Source organism: Stenella coeruleoalba, assembly GCF_951394435.1.
Source record: "Stenella coeruleoalba genome assembly, chromosome: 5".
Classification (NCBI taxonomy): Eukaryota; Metazoa; Chordata; class Mammalia; order Artiodactyla; family Delphinidae; genus Stenella; species Stenella coeruleoalba.
This window is the reverse complement of record NC_137150.1, coordinates 142,859,053-142,879,285: the sequence shown is the minus strand read 5'-3', so window position 1 is coordinate 142,879,285 and position 20,233 is coordinate 142,859,053. Positions and strand designations below refer to the sequence as shown.

The 20,233-nt window shown below is 55.8% G+C and overlaps 1 protein-coding gene across 2 annotated transcripts in view; it reads left to right on the top strand.

Annotated features, from left to right (window-relative positions):
* TSPEAR (thrombospondin type laminin G domain and EAR repeats) overlaps positions 1-10,778 on the top strand; it is a gene marked incomplete at its 3' end in the record, with an annotated part of 59,088 nt that extends 48,310 nt beyond the window's left edge. For both annotated transcript variants that reach the window (XM_079922368.1, XM_079922367.1), the window contains exons 10-12: positions 5,055-5,242; positions 7,637-7,738; positions 10,625-10,778. In XM_079922368.1, coding sequence (XP_079778494.1) covers positions 5,055-5,242; positions 7,637-7,738; positions 10,625-10,778 — 444 coding nt within the window. The remainder of the gene's footprint in view (positions 1-5,054; positions 5,243-7,636; positions 7,739-10,624) is intronic.
* Positions 10,779-20,233: the final 9,455 nt, after the last annotated feature.

The window sequence follows — 20,233 nt, the reverse complement described above, 5'->3', positions numbered from 1 at the left end:
TCCAGATAAACAACGAATCATTGTTTAGTAAAAGCGTGTCCATACACATACACTGAAGAACCATTGCTTATCTGAAATTCAAATTGAACGAGGCGCCGCGTACTTGCTGTATCTGGCGCCTGACGCAGCTGCGCGGACAGCAGAGGTAGGGTGAGAACACACCTCCCCTCCCCGCCCCGCCCGCGCTAAGCCACGCCCACCTGGATGCTCCTCCCCACCTCCCTGCCGCTGGCCACGCCCCCGTCCTTCCTCCTGGGTTCCTGGCCCTTCTCCCCGTTTCCCAGGCCCTGACAGCCCCTTCACCGACCCCCATCTGCACGCCTCTCCCCCTCCGCGCTGGGGCTCAAGGCAAGTGAGCGGAGGGTGGAGTGAGTCGGAGCTGGAAGGCAGCCCTGGCAATCTGTGGGATACCCCCTCTTCAGACCAGCCCTGGCCCCTTGTCCTGTGTGGGTGTGTACACGTGCGTGCTTGCAAGCGTCTGCATGTATATACACAATGCATGTGTGTGCATCAGGTATAAGGGCATACAGGTGTATACAGGTGGGTGTGTACATAAAAGCTTGTGTGCCTGCAGGTGTGTGCACATGTATACACTTGTATGCATGCAGGATGTGTGTAAAGTCGTGTCCATGCAGGTGTGTGCACGTGTATACACAGGTGTGTGCATGCAGGTGTCTTGTGTGTCTGCACACGTGCACGTGTGCGCAGGTGTGTGTGCGGGTGTGGGCGTTTCCCACTGACGTGGTCTCATCAGCACCGGGGTGGGAGGAGCTGGCGATCTCACCCACCGGCCTCTCTGGTGGTTTCTGCGACCTGCCAGAGCTGGCGCGCGTGTCACTGCACACTCGTGCGGGTCTTTAACGTCGGTCGACTATGAAGCGGCCACAGAGCAGATGAGGCTGGCGGCCCCGCGGGCCCGAGTGTCCCCACCAGCTCGGAAGTTTCCGGGTGACCCCAGGGGACATAGTGCCACATCCGGAGCAGCGGTGAGGAGAGGACGCCAATGCACAAAGGCCTCAGCCCAGCTCCTGGCCCGGAAGCGGTTGGCAACGCCAGGTGTCCTGGCCCCTGTCCTTGTCCTCGTGTGTCACTTTTAGCTTGAGCTCCCTTGTTTCGGCTCCTCAGGACGGGCCCAGGCCTGTTTCAAGGGCAGCGGCTCTGCCCGGGATCGGGGCTCCGCGAACCGGGCGGCGACGCCCTCTGCTGGGCGTGGAGAAAACACCAAGCCGGGCGACCTGGCCGGGTACCGGACCCGCCGGGGCCAGAGGGCGCGCTGCGCGGCGCGGACCCATCTACAAGCGGGGAAGGGACCTCCGAGGAGGGGCAGTCATCAGACCCGCCCTGCCCGGTCCGGGTAAAGAAAAACGGAGCCGCTTCCCACGTGGGGTGGGGATGCGAGTGTTCCTCCAGCATCGCTGGGCGTCGGGTGACTGGCTCTGCCCCAGCCACGACCACCTGCGTCTGGGGACGCACGGTGTCCCCAGGAAGCAGCCCGGTCCCGAGCCTGTACGCTGCGTGGCTTCCAGGCTCGGTTCCTTGTCCGTCCAACCTGAGCTGTTCCCAGCTTTTCACTGTCATGAATAAATCTACTACAGGCATCTCATCAAGGCTTTCCGTGGGCAAATTGTTTTTATTTCTCTTGAGTGGAATTCTGGGCCATAAGGTAGGCGGATGTTTAACTTTGCAGACATTGCCGAGCAGTTTTCCGAAACGATTCTACCATTTCACACACTCCCCCGCACAGCATGAGCTCCAGCCGCCCCGCGCTCTTGCCAACACCGGGTTTTGTCTGTATTTGCAGTTTTACTTGTTGGGTGTGAAGCGGCACCGCAGTGTGGGTTTTAAGTCGAAATCCCCTGGTGACTAGATGGCGGGTTTCCATCCACCTGCTGGCTTGCTAGAGCCCCCTTGCGAAATGCCTATTCAAGTCTTTTACCCATATTTTATTTTATTTTCTGCCTTTCATTATTGATAGGTAGGAGTTCCTTCCATATTCTGGATACAAGCCCTCTGTCACATACATAGTCTTCTATCTATCTCCTCTTTTTCGTATTGATTCAATGTGTTGTGCAATTGTGTGCTCCAGTAATTACGGTATATGTATTCAACTTACTACGGTCTATTTTTTATTAACCATGAGTCCCTGTTAATATGTACAATTCAAATAAAAAATTTTTTATTTTATATCGGAGTATAGCTGATTAACAATGTTGTGTTAGTTTCAGGTGTACAATCTATTTTGAATTAATATTATACCTTACATATAATGTAATAACCTTACAACAACATGATTTCATTTACCCCCACCCATCTGTCCGGCTACTGTGAGCATGTATAGACTCACACGTCTACTTAGGTTATAAGCTCCACAATTTATCATTTCTGCTGTCGGTTGTCTTTACACCCACATGCTCACCATTCCCAACGCCCTCTGCATCCCTTCCACAGACACGACTCTCCTTGTGTAACCACCCTTCAGCTTCACAGCTTCCTTCGGTACTTCTCGTAGAGCAGGTCTGCTGGCAACTCATTCGACCACTTTTATCTGAAAATGACTTTATTCTACCTTGAAGGATATTTTCACTGGTTATAGAATTCTGGGTTCACGTTTTTTCTTTCGTTTACATTAAAGATGGTTTTCTGTTGACGTCAAGCTTCCACAGTTTCTGATGAGACGTCGGGTACCATTGGTACCACTGTTTCCCTATATCGAATGTGTCGTCTTCCTCTGGTGGCTTTTGCAATCTTCTCCATCTATTCTCGGATATTTAAATATGATGTGTCAAGGTGTGGGTTTTTTTTTGTCTTTATTCTGGTTGGGATCTCTGATCTTCTTGGATCTGTGGTTTGGTGTTTTTAATCAAATTTGGAAAAATATTAGCCATCATTTATTTAAATGTTTCTGCTGCCTCATTCTCTTTTCTTTTCCTTCTGTGACGCAATTACACGCACGTTAGACTGCATTATATTATTCCTCAGTCATAGAGCCTCTGTTCACCTTTATTATAAATGTTTTTTTACATATTTATTTATTTATTTATGGCTGCATTGGGTCTCCGTTCCTGCACACAGGCTTTCTCTAGTTGCGGCGAGTGGGGGCTGCTCTTCCTTGTGGTGCACGGGCTTCTCGTTGTGCTGGCTTCTCATGTTGTGGCTCGCGGGCTCTAGAGCGCAGGCTCAGTAGTTGTGGCGCACAGGCTTAGCTGCTCTGCAGCATGTGGGATCTTTCCGCACCAGGGCTCGCACCCGTGTCCCCTGCATTGGTAGATGGTTTCTTAACCACTGCGCCACCAGGGAAATCCCTATTGTAAACGTTTTTCCCCCTTTCTGTGCTTCAATTCAGGCAATGTCTATCAGTCTCTCTTCTAGTTCACTGATTCTTTCTTCTGGATGGTCCTGATAGCTCTTGATCCCATGCAATAGATTTGTGAACACAGATATTTTCCTTTTCAGGTAGGATTTCTATTTGGCTCCTTTTAGAGTTTTCCTAGCTTTCCAAATCTCCCCATCTCATTGGTCATCACACACATATTTCCCCATAGATTCTGATCATAGCTACTGTAAAGTTTGCATCTGTTAACTCCAATATTTGCACTGTGTCCACCTATTTCTACTTGCTGTTGCTTCTCTTGATTATGGGTCCCATTCGCCTGCCTGTTTCCCCAGGTGCTTAACTCTCTGGTCAGTTCCTTCAGCCTCTCAGTTGTTGTTTGTCTCTGGGTCCCTGGGATCTTGTCCCCTGTGTGTACACCTCAGGAGCTGGACAGGACTTGAAAGAAGTTACTAAGGAGACATTGGGGCTCCCCCTTCTGGGGTTCCCTCCTTCCTAGGGTAGTCCCCTTCCATTTCTAGAGACTCTGCAAGCCCCAAACTCTCACCTTGGACTCCCGTGTCCAACCAGCCTGCTGCCGCCATTCGAGTGCCGTGCCCACGCGCCCCAGGATGGGGAGTGCCCTCAGAGAAAACGTCAGATAAACGTGCATCCGGGGGTCGCGTCCCCTCCACTCTCCACCTGCCCTCGGCCCTTGTCCAGCGCCTTCAAACAACTGTGTGCTTTTTAAGCATCGCATCCAGAGTTCGCGATTATTACCAGCAGGGGGCTCAGTCTAGTGCAAGTGTCTCCACCAGGATGAGAAGCCGGAAGCCAAGAGGCAAAACATTTAAAGACAATTTCGTGCCAAGTGTCCCATCGGCGCTTCTGCAGCCCTCGCCAGCCCATGGGAACAGAGTCAACCCCTTTCTGCTGACGTGGGATCTCAGACCCCAGCGGCCTCCTCAGGCTGTGGTTCGGGGTCCCCAGGAGCTTTGGCCGCTGTTCCACCAGCCACAGGCCCCTCACTGCTGCGGGAGCTGCCACATCTCCCCTGCCTCCACTTAAGCCCCTGCCGCTTGCTGTCTTCAGGGGTGGTCACTCCTTTTGTTTCTGCCCCACCCTCTCTCTTCAGGGCTCAGACCAGGGCCTGGATCTGGACCCCTCTGGTCCTCCCCTTCCCCATGCACCCTCACCGCAGCACCCCCAAGATGCTGGCCGTAACTTCCTCCTGGGTCCCACCCGCAAATCAGCTCATGCAGCTCGAGGTCTGGGACCAAGGCTTGGCAGCCGGCTATTCACGTAAAGGTCCAGCCCTGTTGCCCCACGTACACCTCACCCTCGAGGGTGATAAGTGATTTCAGAGGGACGGCACAGGAACCCAGAGATGGGGTGATCCCTAGAGCCAAAGGAGAGCCTCAGGCCAGGGACAGCGTGTAGTGAGAAACTCCTTTGGGGTTCAGAGCCTGACTGGGGGGAGCAGGGAGGGCTCCCTGGCAGAGATGTTGTAGCAGCTGGACCTCCTGGATGGGCACACTGGGGCCTGGGGGAGTGGGCGGCACAGGCGGTAAGAAGCACTCCATGCAGATGGTCCCCTGACTCACGTGCAGTGAGGCTGGGAAGAGCCGTGCTGGCGGGAAGGCCCCGACCCGGCGCCTGGAGCACGCAGGGGCTGGAGCGCGTGGGTGGCCATTCCGAGGGTCTCCATTCACGCGTGCTCTTGGCCCCCTTCTCACCGTTCCAGACGTTTGGCGCTGCAGACTGGGAGGTTTTCCACATCGGGGAGAGGGTGTTTCTTGCCGTCGCGAATAGTCACCGCTACGACGTGGAAATGCAAGTGCAAAACGACTCCTACGTCATCGACTCCGTCATCTACGAGCTGAACGTCACCGCGCAGACGTTCGTCAGGTTCCAGGAGATCCGCACCTGCAGGTACCGGGGTGCGGTGGGGGGCAGGGATCCAGGGGGACCCGCTTCCCACCCGGTAGCCCACAGACGGCAGCGCGCCTGTGCCTCCCAGAAGCCACGGGTGCCCCACCCGCTTCCTGGAGGCGTGACGTGGTCTCACTCCCCACTCCCTGCAGACCTTTCTCCAGGGCCAGCTGAGTGATAGTGGCTCCTGTTGTAACCTGGACTCTGCTTTCAAACGATGTGGCTTGTGTGTGTGTTTTTAAACGAAATTCCCAGGTGTGTGCAACCGTCACCACAGTGACTTTAGAATATTTTCATCGCCTCAAAAAGAAACCCCGCCCTTCAGCTACCTTTGCCCCTCCCCCCACCTCCCCAGCCTCCGGCACCCACCAGTCTGCTTTCCGTCCCTCTGGGTTTTCCCATTCTGGACGCTGCCTGTGAATGGAATACATAGGTTGTGGTCTGTTGTGTGTGGCTTCTCTCACTCGGCATGTGTTCAAGGCTCACCTACGCTGTACGTCAGTGCTTCACCCCTTTTAATGACTGAGGAATGTTCCACTGTAGTTATTTACCACACTTTGTTCATCCCTCATCAGTTGATGGATATCTGTCCGTCTCCACCTTTTGACCAAACGGTGTGGTTCTGAAGGGTAAAGATATGCCTCCCGTTACCGTCAGTGGCTTTACTGTCCCGCTGCTCTGGAGGGAGAGCGGGAAGTCACGCCAGACGTTCGCTTCCTCCTGGATTAAAGCAACGCAGCCCCTGATGTGAGCTGTGGGGCAGACAGTGTAAGTCAGCACTTTGCTGTTGGCGTCTTTTCCACGGCCTCGGTTTTAGAACCCAGCTGCGACTGGCAGGATACTGCACGGGGACCACACGGCTGCCCTGCTGCCCGCAGCACGAGGTGCTGCCCCTCACTGAACATGGTCACGGCCACGACTTTTTTTAATGACCGAATCGTGACTGGCCATGCCTGGAAGTGGCCTGAGACAGGCTTCCAAACAATAGAAGAAGGAAGCAGTAAGGAGCCCCAGGGCCCCCACTGGCCTCAGCCCCCCTGCATGTCCCCAGGGACCCCCATGGGCCCTCTCACATCTAGGGTCCTGTAGGAGCTCTAGGCTAGCGCCCTCAGTGCCCCACTGAGAAGGAACCCGGGGTGAGTATCCACCAAGAGAGAAGGGCCCTCTACTGCCTGAATAAGCCGTAACCCTGAGGCCACTGGAGGCAGACGCACCGGCCTGACCTTTGGCATCCAAGTGACTCCCACTTGCTGCAAGGCTGTGGCCTCAGTTTCCTTATCTGTAAAGTGGACACAGGACAGTAATGCAGTAATCAGAGTGGTGACTGGGGACCATGGCTGATGCCCAGGTTGGCCTCCTTGGATAGACAGGGCTCTGGGATGTCCTTCCTGGAAGCCCTCTGTCAGACCCCTGGGAACTGAGCCATCTCTGAGCACAGACTCACCCTTAGCAAGTTCAGGAGGCATTTGCTGAAGGCAGGATGCAGTGGTCTGTTTGCAGTAAGAACCACAGCTTGCAAATGTGGGGAATGTCTCTGTGTCAGCAGACCCTGCTGGCACCTGAACGGCTGTCAGGGAAGGAGCGGGTGAGTGGGTGAGCTCACGGCCAGTGTCCTCAAGTTCCCACCTCCAGGGGGTGCTGCAGGCCTTCATGGAGTGACCACGAGCTTGAGACTTCCTCTATTTCAACCTCTTCTAAGTGAGCGACCTTTGCACCCATGTTCATAGCATCAGCATTGACACTTGTAACCCAAGTGTCCATCGACAGAGGAATGGATAGAATGGGGTCCGTTCTTACAATGGAATATTGTTCAGCCTCAGAAAGGAAGGACATTCTGACAACTGTGAAAACACGGATGAACCTTGAGGACATGATGCTCAGTGACGTAAGCCAGTCAGAAAAGGACAAATGCAGTAGAATCCACTGATATGCAGTCCCTGGAGGAGCCAGATTCATAGGGACACACAGCAGGACGGTGGGGGCCGGGGGCTGGGGGAGGGGATGGGAGGGAGCGTTTCATGGGGGCGGAGTTTCAGTTTGGCAAGATGGAAAAAGTCTGGAGGTGGATGGTGGTGATGGTCGCACAACAATATGACTGCGCTTAATGCCACTGAGCTGTGCACTTAAGAATGGGTGAAACAGACAGTTTTGTGTATTTTAGTACAATTAAATTATTTTATTTAAAAAAGTGAACAATTAATTTGCATTTCCCGGGAATAGACCAACTGGCTGTGTGACTGAGAAAATCGCTCCCCCCTTCTGTGGATTTTGGAAGTGGGACCTACCGCCCTGAATTCTGAGATCAGGGGGAGAACTGGCTGAACTCCAGCCCCCCGAGTTCCATGGCAACATGTCCGAGTCCCGTGTCCTAAGGTCTGCTCATTGCTTTTGCAGTGCTCTGGACTGGGAGTTCTTCTCAGTGGGAGAAGATTATTTCCTGGTGGTTGCAAACTCCTTCGACGGAAATACCTTCTCAGTAAACAGTATTATTTACAGGTAAAGGCCGTGCCCCTCCTCACCACCTCGGTTCACGTGGCGTGTGCTTGCCTTCCCCACTGGTGACCACAGGCTCAGAGCGAGTCACAGGTTAGCGGGCCCTGTGGGTCACCTGGCACCCAGCGCACCGGAGTGCAGGCTGAGTCTGGGTGATGCCCCTGGGTTAGCCAGGTGACCACTAGTCTCGCTGAGGCTCACGACTTTGGATTTGGCCAGAGATGCAGTGTGTGGATACTAATTTGAGAGTTATTCGTATATTATCCTTTAAACGTTTCCATCCAGGCCTACAGTAGACCCCTCTGTTTTTCACGTGTCCTTCAATAAAATTTTACACTTCGTCCTAGAGGCACTGTGGTGTTCGCAATACCTTCACTTCTGGGAGTTTTCCTAGTTGTAAGCACATGTCCATTTCCATCTGCGTATCCTGACAATTAATTGTTGTGTCTGGCCATCCAGCCACGTTATCTCTTTCAGTTCTAATGGTTTCCCGAAGAAATGTCTGTGGGAGCTCTAGAAGTATAAGAACACCTACAAATAAAAGCAACTTTGCCTCTGTATTTCTAATGCTTTTACTGCTTATCTAGTTGTCTCAATTAGCTAGAAATTCCAGGATGATTTTGAATCGTAGGAGCAGTGACCGCCGTTCCGTCTGACTGATGTGATGGGAACGGTCTGGGCGTTACACAGTTTGACAGGACGTGAGCAGTCTCGCCCCGCGGGCATTCTTCAGTGCTTGGCGCGCATCTTCCCGGTCAATCTGTTGACATAATGATTTATGAGAGGTGACCTTGCACTCTGGTCCGAGCGTCACTTAACGAGGATGTGCAATTATTTAACATGTCACTGGCTACCAATCATTATGATCGATTTCAGGTTTTTGTATCTATAATAGGAAATGAAATTGCTCTGTGATTTCTTCTGGACACTTGATGTGGAACCTAACTTAATAGGCACACCACCTACACCTGTGGGCTGGGATGGTTTGAACAGTAGGACGAATCTGTTTTCTTTACTATGCGGTTAAATTCAGTTACAAAGCCGGCGGCCTGGTTCCTTTTCAATAGTGTTTGTGGAGCAGCTCGTCCAGTCTCCCCAGTGGCTATTGGTTTAATCAGGTTCTACGTCTCTTCCTGAGACAAGTTTGCTTATCTATACTTTATTAGAAAAATCATCAATTTTCTTTAGACTTTCTAATTAATTGCTGTTTTCAACAAGACAAAGTAATTTTAAAATTTTAAGTAATTTAAAACTTTTTTAAATTTTAAGTAATTTAAAATTTTTAAAAATTTTAAGTAATTAAAAAATATTAATTTTAAGTAATTTTTAAGTTTTAATTAATTTTTAAATTTTAAGTAAATTTTAAGTAATTTAAAATGTTAAAAATTTAAGTAATTTAAAAATTCATGTGGAAGAAAAAATTTTCAAAGACGGCCAAGAAAATGTTGAAAAGGAGAATAGTGAAGGAGGTCCTGACAGCATGCAAATAAAGCAGTATGATTTTTGCTAAACATAAACAAATATGTAGAAGGAGTAGAATACAGTCCAGAAAAGAGCCGATCTTTCACAATCATCTAGTGTGATAATGCTATATTTCAGCTCAGTGAGAAAAAGACAAATTAATAAAATAATTTCCTGTAATTTTCTGTCCATCTGGAAGAAAACACACCTATACCTCTGCCTCATATTATACACAAAGTAAATTTTATAAGGAGAAAACACTTAAATGTTAAAAATTCAACAACAGAAATATTAGAAGAAAAGCTAAGATGACTTTGTAAAACCTCAAAGTTCTGCAGAGAAGATGTGAGACCTTCCCTAGGCTGGAAAGAGGCCGCCAGGCCGACCACCTACATTTGAACGTTTTCTGTGGAAAGGGCATCCCATTCAAAATCAAAGGACAAACGGTCCACAACACATACGGCAGAACAGGAACCCCACAAATTAATAAAAGATTTGTTTTGAATTTGGAAAAACGGGCAAAAGAGATAAATAGGGTCTTCAGAACTAAAAATGGACAATGTGAATAAACATTTAGAGATTGTTGTTTCAGAGCGCGAGGATGACGCGTATCTCCCATCTGTTTGGACGCTGTTTAAAGACCCGCAGTGCTGAGTGTGTGTGTGTGTTCGGTGGGGAGGGCTGGCCCTTCCCCACCAGGACAGGAATCACCCCAACCTTTCCAGAAAGTCATCTGGAAAAACATTTAAATTAAAACTATGACTGCTTTTGATCCAGGCGGCCCACTCCGGGGCCTCCACCCAATGGAAACAGAGCTACCTGTCGATAAATCCCTTTTGAAGGGCAAAACCTAGAAACCGCTGACTGGGGCAGGACGAAGGGCTAGGTACAGCATCCTCATGTGGGAGCGGGGGTCACAGGGCCGTGTGCCGGCAGTGGGGTTCCCGCATCCAAAGATGGGTGCCAGGTGTGTGTCTGAGGGCCGTGCCTCACTGCCAACCCCAGCAGTGAGGAGGGGACTTCAGCTCGGACCCCACTATTAACCCACCATGACGCCCTCCCCATCCCCCGCCCGACGGAGAAATCCGAAGGCAATCTAGGATGGGAGCAGGACCCTGGGTGGATCAGAGCAGCCGCGGGGTCTTGGACAGGGCAGGTCCCCCCTTCCGGGCCTCAGTTTCCTCTTTGCAGGCTGAGAAGGCCCCTCCTGGCCCAGCTCCCCGCGATTGTAACCTGGGGGGATTGTGAGACTGGGATGCTGGGCCCCTCCATGCTGTGCCCGGTGGGAGAAGCAGGTGAAGAAGGCCTGGCGAGGATCACGGCAGGGGGGATACAGTGGGAGCCCCAACGCCCAGGCACCTTCTCCTCTCCCTGAGGGCAGCCTGGCACCGGCGCCCCTGTCCCGAGGCTGACAGTCTCTCCCCACAGGTGGCAGGGGTATGAAGGCTTCGTGGCCGTGCACAGCCTCCCGACCTTCGGCTGCAGGGACTGGGAGACCTTCCGCACGGCTGCCGGCTCCTACCTGGTCTACTCCAGCGCCAAGGAGCCGCTGTCCCGGGTGCTGAAGCTGAGGACAGGGTGATGGGCCCAGGGACCCAGGAATGGGACCCACCTGGCCGCACCCCAGAACCTCACCTGAGAAGAACCTCCGGGGATGGGGACGAGCCTGGGAGAAGCTGTGGCTTCCAGAGCCACCACCTCGCCGCCCCTGGCTCTTGTCTAGCCGAGGATGTTTTCACTTCCACCCCGGTAACCATGGTGGCCGGACTCGTGTGGCTCTGTGGGTGTCCAGGTGGAAGGCCAGCACTGCCCCTGCACGTCTGGTGTCCTGCAGGGATTTCGCTTTAAAGGAAAAGTTCATACAAAGTTTTACCTCGAAAACAGCGGTGCCCACCACGTGGCCAGATGCTCAGCTCTGCTCGGGGAGCCCAGACACGGGAACCGGCTTGACGCTGTCTGACGTCTTTGTACCAGCTATTTATTGTGTTCTGTCTAGACTGAACTATATTTATGTGCTCTCTACAGAAAGCACTGCTGCGTCTGTGTTTCTGGCGGGGACTCGACCCTCATGGAGAGCAGTCACCGGGCCGTAGCACGCACTCTGCCACCACAGCCCGAGGTGCCTTGGGTCCCTGGTCACCAGCACGCCTCTCCTAGCAGGAGCTTTTTCCTCCAGCCTCAGTTTACCCATGAATGCGGGGGGGTAGGATCAGGTCAGGAATCCCAAGGATGCCTGGCACGCGTCTTGTCTCCTCCCGGAGCCACACCCGTGGGAGACCCCGGGTCGACGGGACCCTGTTGCCTCTGCACCCAGGCTGGTATCCCCGGTCATCGTGGCTGGCCTTGTGGGTGTACCGGGTGGACTTGCAGTGCCAGTGCTCGCCCAGCTCCTCCCGTGTCCAGTGCCCTGAGCCTACACCAGGCCTGGGCCTGCTGCCTCCCTGGGGCGGCTGCTAGGTGCGACGTGACACCATCCCAGGAGCCCAGGGGAGATGCCATCACCACCGGGAAGCCTCCCCGGTGGAAGGGGACTTCTCCATGCCAGGAGCTTTGCTGGGAAGACCCTGTGGGGTACCCATCCAGCCAGGAGACCACGGGGCAGTAGCTAAGCCAGGCCTGTTCCGCTACCCAGGCCCCGCCTGCTCTAGGATGGGATATAGGAGCCAGGACCTCAGCGGCAGGAAGGCCCCATGCTTGGTCTAATGTTCTGCTCTTTCCGTCTCGAAATCCTGGCTGACGTTTGCCCAGGATCACACAGCCAGGGGCACGGTAGCAGCTGCAGCCCCAGTCCTGGCTCTCCGTGTCGGCTCCACGTGAGAACTGGGGAGGCCCAACCACCCAGGAAGGAAAGCTATGTGAGCCTGCTCCCTGGCCATCCTGACCAGGCTTGGGATCTCGAGAACTGTGACTTGAATTCCTAAAGTGGAGAATTTTCTAGAGCCTCCTTCAGGCCAGTAGCTTTGCCTCCTTCAGGCAAAGAATGGGGGGTGGGGAGGGGGGCTCTGGGGCCACCAGGCCGGGGCACCCGTGTGAGAGAGGCGGCCCGGGTCTAGGACGCCCCCGGGGCAGTTCCCTGCCCTTGTATACGCTGCGTACTTTGGGGAAAGAGGAGGTGCCCCCTCCCTCCAAGTCAGGTTCTGCTGCCGCAGTCCCGCATCCCTCCTGGACCCACATATCCTTGCTGTCATCGTCCCTAGGCCTGGCTGAGTCCCTGCCCTGGGCAGCAGGGGGCGCCAGTGGGCCTGGCCCGCAGGGTTATGGATCTGCTGGTGCAGGGAGGGTGGGCCGAGGGAGCCAGAGAAAAATGCAGGGTCCCTAGTTAAACTTGAATTACAGAGAAACAATGGATGCTTTTTAAAAAAATACATAGCCCAGTGTTGCATAGAATATATACTAAAGGAGTTCTTGGTGCTTATCTGAGGTTCAGATTCAAGCAGGCTTCCCGTTTCGACTTTGATTTGCTCAACTGCCCACCCTCCCTGAGAGGGATGTTTGGTCGGCTGGGGGCTCTGATTTTAACCGGGATTTGAGGCACGGCCTGAGCAGCCCGTGCGAGGGACAGAAGGAGGGTCACGGGCCAGGGGGCCTGCAGGGAGGCAGCCTCAGTCAGGGTTGGCTGGGGGCTGGGGTGCCACGTCACCTCGGGGCTCGTTGCACAGGTGGACCCCCGGAAGGGCCCCCAGAGGCAAGGCACCCACACAGGAGAGGGGCAGCCTTCCGGGCCAGGAACACAGCAGGGCCTCCGAGACCCCTGTCTCCACGCCTGGGATGGTTGCCTTTTGTGTGTCTGGACGAGATGAGCACTTACATCAGTGGACTCTGGGTAGAAAGATCGCCCTCTGTGATGTGTGGGACCTCGCGCAATCAGTGGGAGGGGTCCCCCAGCAGACCGCCCTGGGCCCGGCACTGTGCGTCGGCCCTCCTGGCTCTCCCCCAGACCCACCTCCCTGCAGGTTTGGGGCTCGCAGCCTCCACAATCCCCCGAGCCAATTCTGATAATGTCTCCTCTCTACACACTGTTTTCCTGGGGAGTCCTCCAGCCCCAGCCCCCGAGGACACAGTGCTCAAACGGGCAAAGGTGCCCGGGAGTCAGGACAGCTGCGTCTAGTCCTGTGGCCGAGCCTCAGTGCCCCCACGTACCCATGAGGGAGGGGTCAGCTGGGCGCTGTCTGTGCTCCCCAAGCACCCATCCTACGCGGCTTCTCTCTCCCTCGGCTGACCCGGTTGTCCAGCTGGTGCCCAGGGAGGTAGAAGGCAGACGACGACGGACACCAGTGCCGCCAGCGCAGTAGCGACAGAGGGAGCGACCGCCTCCTGTCCCTGCCCGGGGCTTCGTCCTGGCCCAGTGATGCCACTGCGTCCCTGCACAGTGTCCGATCTCTGCTCCACTGGGCGGAAACAGAAAACATAAATCCAGATGTGTGTAAGTTATGAATGCAAATCAGAGGGGGAACAACGCAGAAAGCATGGCACTGTTTACATCTTTCCAAGTCAGCTTTCGGGCCTCTGTCCTGTCGATAAACATTCCCAAGGCGCGTGCGGCTCCCGGAAGTTTGCACGCAGGGTGACGTGACCACATTCTTGTCCCTTTGACACCCATGTCATATTTCTTCACAGCCACGTCCTGGGGATTGCTGGGCTGGTCATCCTTTGTTAATCCACAGAGATGCAACGGCGTTTTCTGTGATAAACAACACTTCAAGAACATCTTTGCACAAACTGTGTTTCTTTGCAGTTTCTTCTTCAGGGTCATGGTTTCCTGGAGAAATAGCTTCTGCGGCAGTGTTTGCGTTTCCTTACCTCCGGGGCTCCCCTCCCTGAAACCCGATCCAGGGGGAGGATGACCAGATGTGCGAATCGCACCTCTTCCACCAGCTATGCCCCCCTACTTCCCCATCTGCCAGGTGTGTCAGTGCCGTGTTGCTGGCAAAATTATCTCGTTTATTAAAAGAAATAAACTCTAAGGAAACCATAAAAATCAGACCACAGGATGGAATTCCCTGGCGGTCCAGCGGTTAGAACTCCGTGCTTCCACTGCAGGGTGCACCGGTTCAGTCCCTGGTCAGGGAACTAAGATCCCGCAAGCCGCATGGCGTGGCCCACACCCCCCCAAAAAAAATCAGACTGTGGGAGATAGATGAAGATTTGGAACTAAGATCCCGCAAGCCGCGTGGCGTGGCCCCCCCCCAAAAAAAATCAGACTGTGGGAGACAGATGAAGATTTGGACAAATCTTCAAATTGCTATCCTAACATGGTCAACATTTCCCAAGTTCCAATGCAGTTTTTATGCGATGCCAATCAAATCCCAAAGCTGCCCTTTTTAATCAATGAAGCTCCACTGAACATCTCGAAGAATCAATTGGCAAAAATACTTTGAAAACGTGAGGGGAAGCTTGGAGTCCAGTAAACAATTCAACCTGGTCTTAGCATAATATGGAAAAGTTAAAGTTATGGATGTTGGAAATAAAAAGTCTGGAATAGAATTTCTTTTGCTCTTTGGAGAGAAATTTTCTAAAGGTAAAAACAATGGAAGTAAACGAAGCCACTGAAAAGGGAAGGTAGAGGTAAAGAGATACAGTTTATATCTTTGTCAAACACATAACGTTGTGTCTTTTAAAAATATAAATAAGTAGAAATGCCACCACAAACTGAGGAAACATCAGGACTGGAGTCACTCGGACGGTCAGTACTTTGAACGTGTGAGGAGGCTTTACAAACCAGTACAAACCCGACGCCCCACACGGACAAGGGCAAACATTGCCAGCAGGACAAATCCAAACGGTGCAAAACAGACTAAATTGGTGAGCTACGCCCACAGGTCATGGAGCGAACGTCACAACCCCAGGTGCTCCGGGGCCGGCGTGGTGACCAGGACCTGCCCGGGTCCTTCTCTTGGGGCTGCTCTACAGTTGAAAACTGAGCAAAGCAGCTCCTCTGTTTGTAAGTTACTGGCTTGGAAAACCTCAGTCTTGGTGTCCCCATTACTGTGACGCCCAGACTGACAGGCTCTGACTCCAAGGCGACTTCTCAGCCCAGGACAAGGACGGGAGGTTGGCGTCCACGCCGCGCCCTTGATCCAGTGACCCCTGCGAGACCGCTAAGCCCAGGGGAGCCTGGAGGGGAACTAGGTCCTGCTGAACATAAGCTGGGCTATCCCCTGGCAACACCACTAACCCCAGTGATAACCACCCCCCAGAGAGACAGCAGGACCCGGTCCTTCTGGCCAAGCAGGGCCCGCCCTGGCTGCTGCCCTGTGGTGGGCACAGGGGAAATGCCAGCTGAGCCAAGACAGTGGGGTGCCGAGGGCTCTGGGGAGCAGGACGGCCCAAGGGGGCCGCTTCCAGCTCACCTGTGCGGGCGGAGGAGCCGCCCTGGTGGGGCCTGGCAGGGGCAGCCGCTCAGAGCTGTGCCGGGGCGCCTGGGTCAGGGCCCGGGTGCCCACTCTGCACACCGTCTCAGACAACAGGCCCCTCAGAGAATTCCAGCGGAGAGGTGACCCCGCCCAGAGAGGCCTCCAGGCCCTCATCGCCGCCCTTCCAAAGGTCTGCGTGTGCGTGTGTGCGGCAGGGCAGGTGGAAGGGGGAGGAGGGTGCAGAGCCATGGTGAACGTTCCTGTGGGGTCCCTGCCCCGGGCTGGCTGGGCGCTGGGAGTCGGGTGCGACTTGATGAGATAAGGGACTTTGAACAGGTGACAGCTCAGTGTCCTGATTGCTCTGAGAGCCACACCTGCCACAGCTACAAATCCAGTGACTGTGGTCATATGTTTACATAAATGTGCTCTTTTGGGATTTTCTCCGTATCTTAACTGCCCTGATGTCACTGCCCGGCTGCGGAGGCTTCACGGGCCGCTGCCGGACGTCTCTCTGCCGCCCACCGCTGCCCGGCAGCCTGGTCACGCCCCAGCTGGGAGCGCGGCATCTCGCACGACCTTGGGCAAGTGCTCTCAGCACTCGGTGCCTCAGTTTCCCCGTTCATAAGTAAGGGTCAGCTGTCAACATGGGCTCTGGGGTCAGCGTCCTAGCCTGGTGGCCACTCTCCATCTACTCCCAGGCTGCTTCTGTCTCTGCTGCTTCTGTAGCCCTTCCTTCAAAGCCCCTCCTCCCCAAGAGCAGTTGGGCGCAGAGGGAAGGTCGGCCGGTGGGCTTGTCTCTCCGTCTCACTTTGCACAGAACTCAGGCAGGTGTGCGGCTGCTTCTGACAGCTGAGTCAACCACGCGCCTGCCCTCTTTCTGGCCAGTGTTGTTGCCGTGGTTACAGATGCAGACCCTGGCACACTTGGGTCCCAGTGAGGGCATCCCCGCTCCTGGCCGGCACGGCCGCATGCAGGGCGGGGCCCGGGAGGCCGGGCTCTGCGCTGCCTCCAGCTCTGGCCATTCTTCAATCTGGGGCTAAGCCCGGGACTTGCCTCTTTGTTTTGACAACACTCCAGGGCCCAGATGAGGACTTCCAGGCCTGGGTGTCAGAAGGCCCGGATTCCAGCCCCACTCTGCCCGCAACAAGCCAACTCCTGCATCCGCCATTTCTCCCCCTGGACCTCGGAATCTTGGGTTTCTTGTCTGAAAATAAAAACATTCCCGACCGAGCCAGGCCCCCGTGAGAGCCCGCTGAGGTGCCCTGCCCGGCGTCACGTGCCGTCCACATGCCCTCGTGGCCGCTGCTCTTTCCCAGCGGGCACCCTGCCCTGGGCCCACCGGGGGCCTGAGCGCTCATTTCCACGCCCGCTTCCTACAAGGCCGTGCAGCTTGGCCGCCGCTGAGACCGACCTCATCCCCATCAGTCAGCACGGCCTCCGTGGGGTCCCCCGTGTGCAGCCCGCCCCCCGGCCCACCCTCACCACCTCCGGGCCCGGGCACCCACCCAGAGGCCCTTCCTCCAGGCCGGGTCCGAGCTGCTGCCTCTCCTGACACGTGGCCTCCTCAAGATGCTGCGCCCAGCCTGGCACTCGGGGGTCCCCCAACACCTGCCCTCAGGGCCCCCGGTTAGGGCAAGGCCTCGCCTCTCTCCCTAGCCTGTGGGGGGCGAGGCTGAGCGGGACCCCCAGACGTCCCCTGGGCAAAGGAGAAATGAGCGCGTGTGTGCGCATGTGTGCGTGTGTGCGCGTGTGTGTGCGTGTGTGTGCGTACACACTTTGTGGGCACGTCTGCTGGCAGGGGCGAGTGTCCCGTGTATGGCCCTGTGTGAGCGTGAAGGCATGCACCTGTGGGCTTGCCTGGTGGGTGTGCGTGCATGTGTGGTGAGCGTGTGTGTCTGGGTGAGCACGTGCGTACCTGTGTATGAGTGTGTGGTGCACGTGTGTGCCCACTGGAGGTGTGTAGTATGCGTGTGTGTGGGGACCGTGGAAGCCGGCAGGCTCGGAGTTCCCGCCCTGCTGTGGCCCCCGCACTATGGCCCTTTGTCTGGGAGGGTAGCTCCCATCTTGCAGGGAAGGGAGTAAGGCCAACAGGTGAAGTGAGCTCCTGGGGTCACTCTTGGTCATTCAGCCAAGGCATTAAACACGTACTGACCCCAGAACTGGACTCAGTGAGAACGAGCAGGGCAGCCGTGGAGCTCAGATGGCCACCTGCTCCTAGCACAGCAGCCGCTCTCGCAGTGGGGAGACTATTAGTCCCCTGAAGCTGCTGTACCAAAGGACCACACACTTAGTGGCCTAAACAATACCAATTTATTTATTTATTTATTTTTATTTTTATTTTTTTTTGCGGTACGCGGGCCTCTCACTGCTGTGGCCTCTCCCGTTGCGGAGCACAGGCTCTGGACGCGCAGACTCAGCGGCCATGGCTCACGGGCCCAGCAGCTCCGCGGCATGTGGGATCTTCCCGGACCGGGGCACGAACCCGCGTCCCCTGCATCGGCAGGCGGACTCCCAACCACTGCACCACCAGGGAAGCCCCCAATTTATTTTCTTAAAATGCTAGAGGTCAGGAGTCCAAAACGGGTCTCACTGGGCTAAAACCAAGGTGTGCAGGGCTGTTTCCTTCCAGAGGCTCCGAAAGAGAATCCAGTCCCTGCCTCTTCCAGCTTCTAGGGGCTTCCCGCGTTCCTTCCTGCGTTCCTTCCTGCGTTCCTTGGCTGGTGGCCCATTTCCGATCTTCACAGGCTCCCGGGATTAGCACCTGGACATCCTGGGGGGCCACTGCTCTGCCCCCAGAACTGACCTGAAGGGCGAGGTGATGTGAAAGCAGAACTGGCTCACCGGGTGCCAGGCGGTGCCCCTGAGGGACCCCAGCAGCAGTGCTAACAACTTCCAAACGGCCAACAGCCTTCTCGGGGCAGGAGAGGGCGTCTCGATTGTAGCTGCTGTCAATGGCCTTGAAGTAAAGACTCTCCCATGGACAACCTCAAGCTGTCATCACGGTGTCGACTGACTCTCAAAATTCCTCAGAACCTGACAATCGGCCATCACGAGCCTGTTGGAGCCACTCCAGGCAGGCCCAGCACCCCCTGCACCCCAGCCCTGGCCCGGCTCTTCTAGCTGTGGGTTTGCAGTGCTGGCGGCTCCACAGCACGGCAGCGTACGCAGCGAGGGCAGGTCCGGCCCGGGGCGGGTCGCAGAGCCACAGATAACAGAGCCCCTCCGCAGTGGACTTAAGCACAAACGTTTATTGAGGATTCGTAGTCGGTAGGTGGGGAGGACAGTAGAATGGGGTTTGGGGCCAAGCCTCCAGGAAAGGCGACTCCAGAAACCGCCCCAGGCTCCTGCCATGGGGTGGGGGGAAGCTGCCATGAGTCCAGAACATTCCATCTCCTCCACAGTCTGCAGTGGCTCCTCCCCAGGGAACTTAGTCCAGGACCCAAGTCTCGTGCAAATGCATCTTGGACAGCGGGCTGCAAGGGAGGCTGGGAAGCACCCGGCACAGGGCTGTCCAGCCCCCGCCTTTATCCCCTCCCCTCCCCCCCACCTCCCGCCTTTATCCCCGCCCCTCCTCCCCACCTCCCGCCTTTACCCCCGCCCCTCCGCCCCACCTCCTCCCTGGAGCAACTTTCCTCTAAGAAAAACACAACCAGGTTTAACGCCAGTCCGGCGTCCAATTTAAAACTGTCGTCCACCCTCCCTGCAGGGGGACTGAGGGACTGGGTCCCCGAGGTGGGGGGCAGCCCCTGGTTCCAGCACCGGGGCCCTTCCCGGAGAGGAACCGTTTCAGGCATCCTCCCAGCCCCAGCCTCGAGGCCCTCCTACGGCCTTGCAGCCGACCTCGAGGAGGGGCCGGGGGTGCTTCTGGAGCAGAGCTGGGAGCCCAGCCCACCAGGGACAGCCTGTGTGTGTCAGGATGGCTCTGCTGGGGGCTCAGCAGTATGCCTGCTCATCCCCCAATGCTGGACCACCCAAGGGAGCAACTGTGGGTGTCTGGGGGCCCCAAAGTCCAAAGAGGAAGGGAGGTGGGGTGTCAGGAGGCCGTGAATGTAGGATGTCCCCTCCTAGGGTCAGGATCGGGGATGGGGCTCTGGTTTCCAAGGGGACTGTCCATGGTGAGGGCAGGGACCAAGAGAGCAAGCAGTCTCACGCCGGCCCAGAGCGGCTGGGCAGGGGGACCGGGCTCCCAAGTGGCCCATGAGCCCCTCACTGTCCCTCCCCTCCCCTCTGGCCCCCATGGGAAGGATGAGAGGCCCAGCTGGGTGGCTGTCAGGACGGTCCACTCACTCCGCCCCTCTGCCCCATAAGCAGCCCCAAAGTCATCCCACCCTGACCCCCAGGCCCTGTGAAGTGCTACCTCCGCAGGCAGGAGGGGCTTTGCAGAAGCGGGGCTGTGCGCACGAAGCTCTTTGAGGCCTCTCACCTAGACTGCGATGACAGCCAGGGCCCACCCATGTCCCCCGACTGAGGCACCCCCTTTGCTGTGTCCCCACCACTGTCAACAAGGGTCCCCTCTATGGGCCCGGCTTGACCCCGGCCTCCACATAACTAGAAGACAGCAGATGCCGGTTCATGCCGGCCCATCGGTGCTGGGCTGGAGGTGGAGGGTCAGCCCGAGGGCCCACGGGTCTGGGGATGGGCGTCTGCACTCCCACAGGGCAGCAAGGAACCGGGTGGGCCCAGG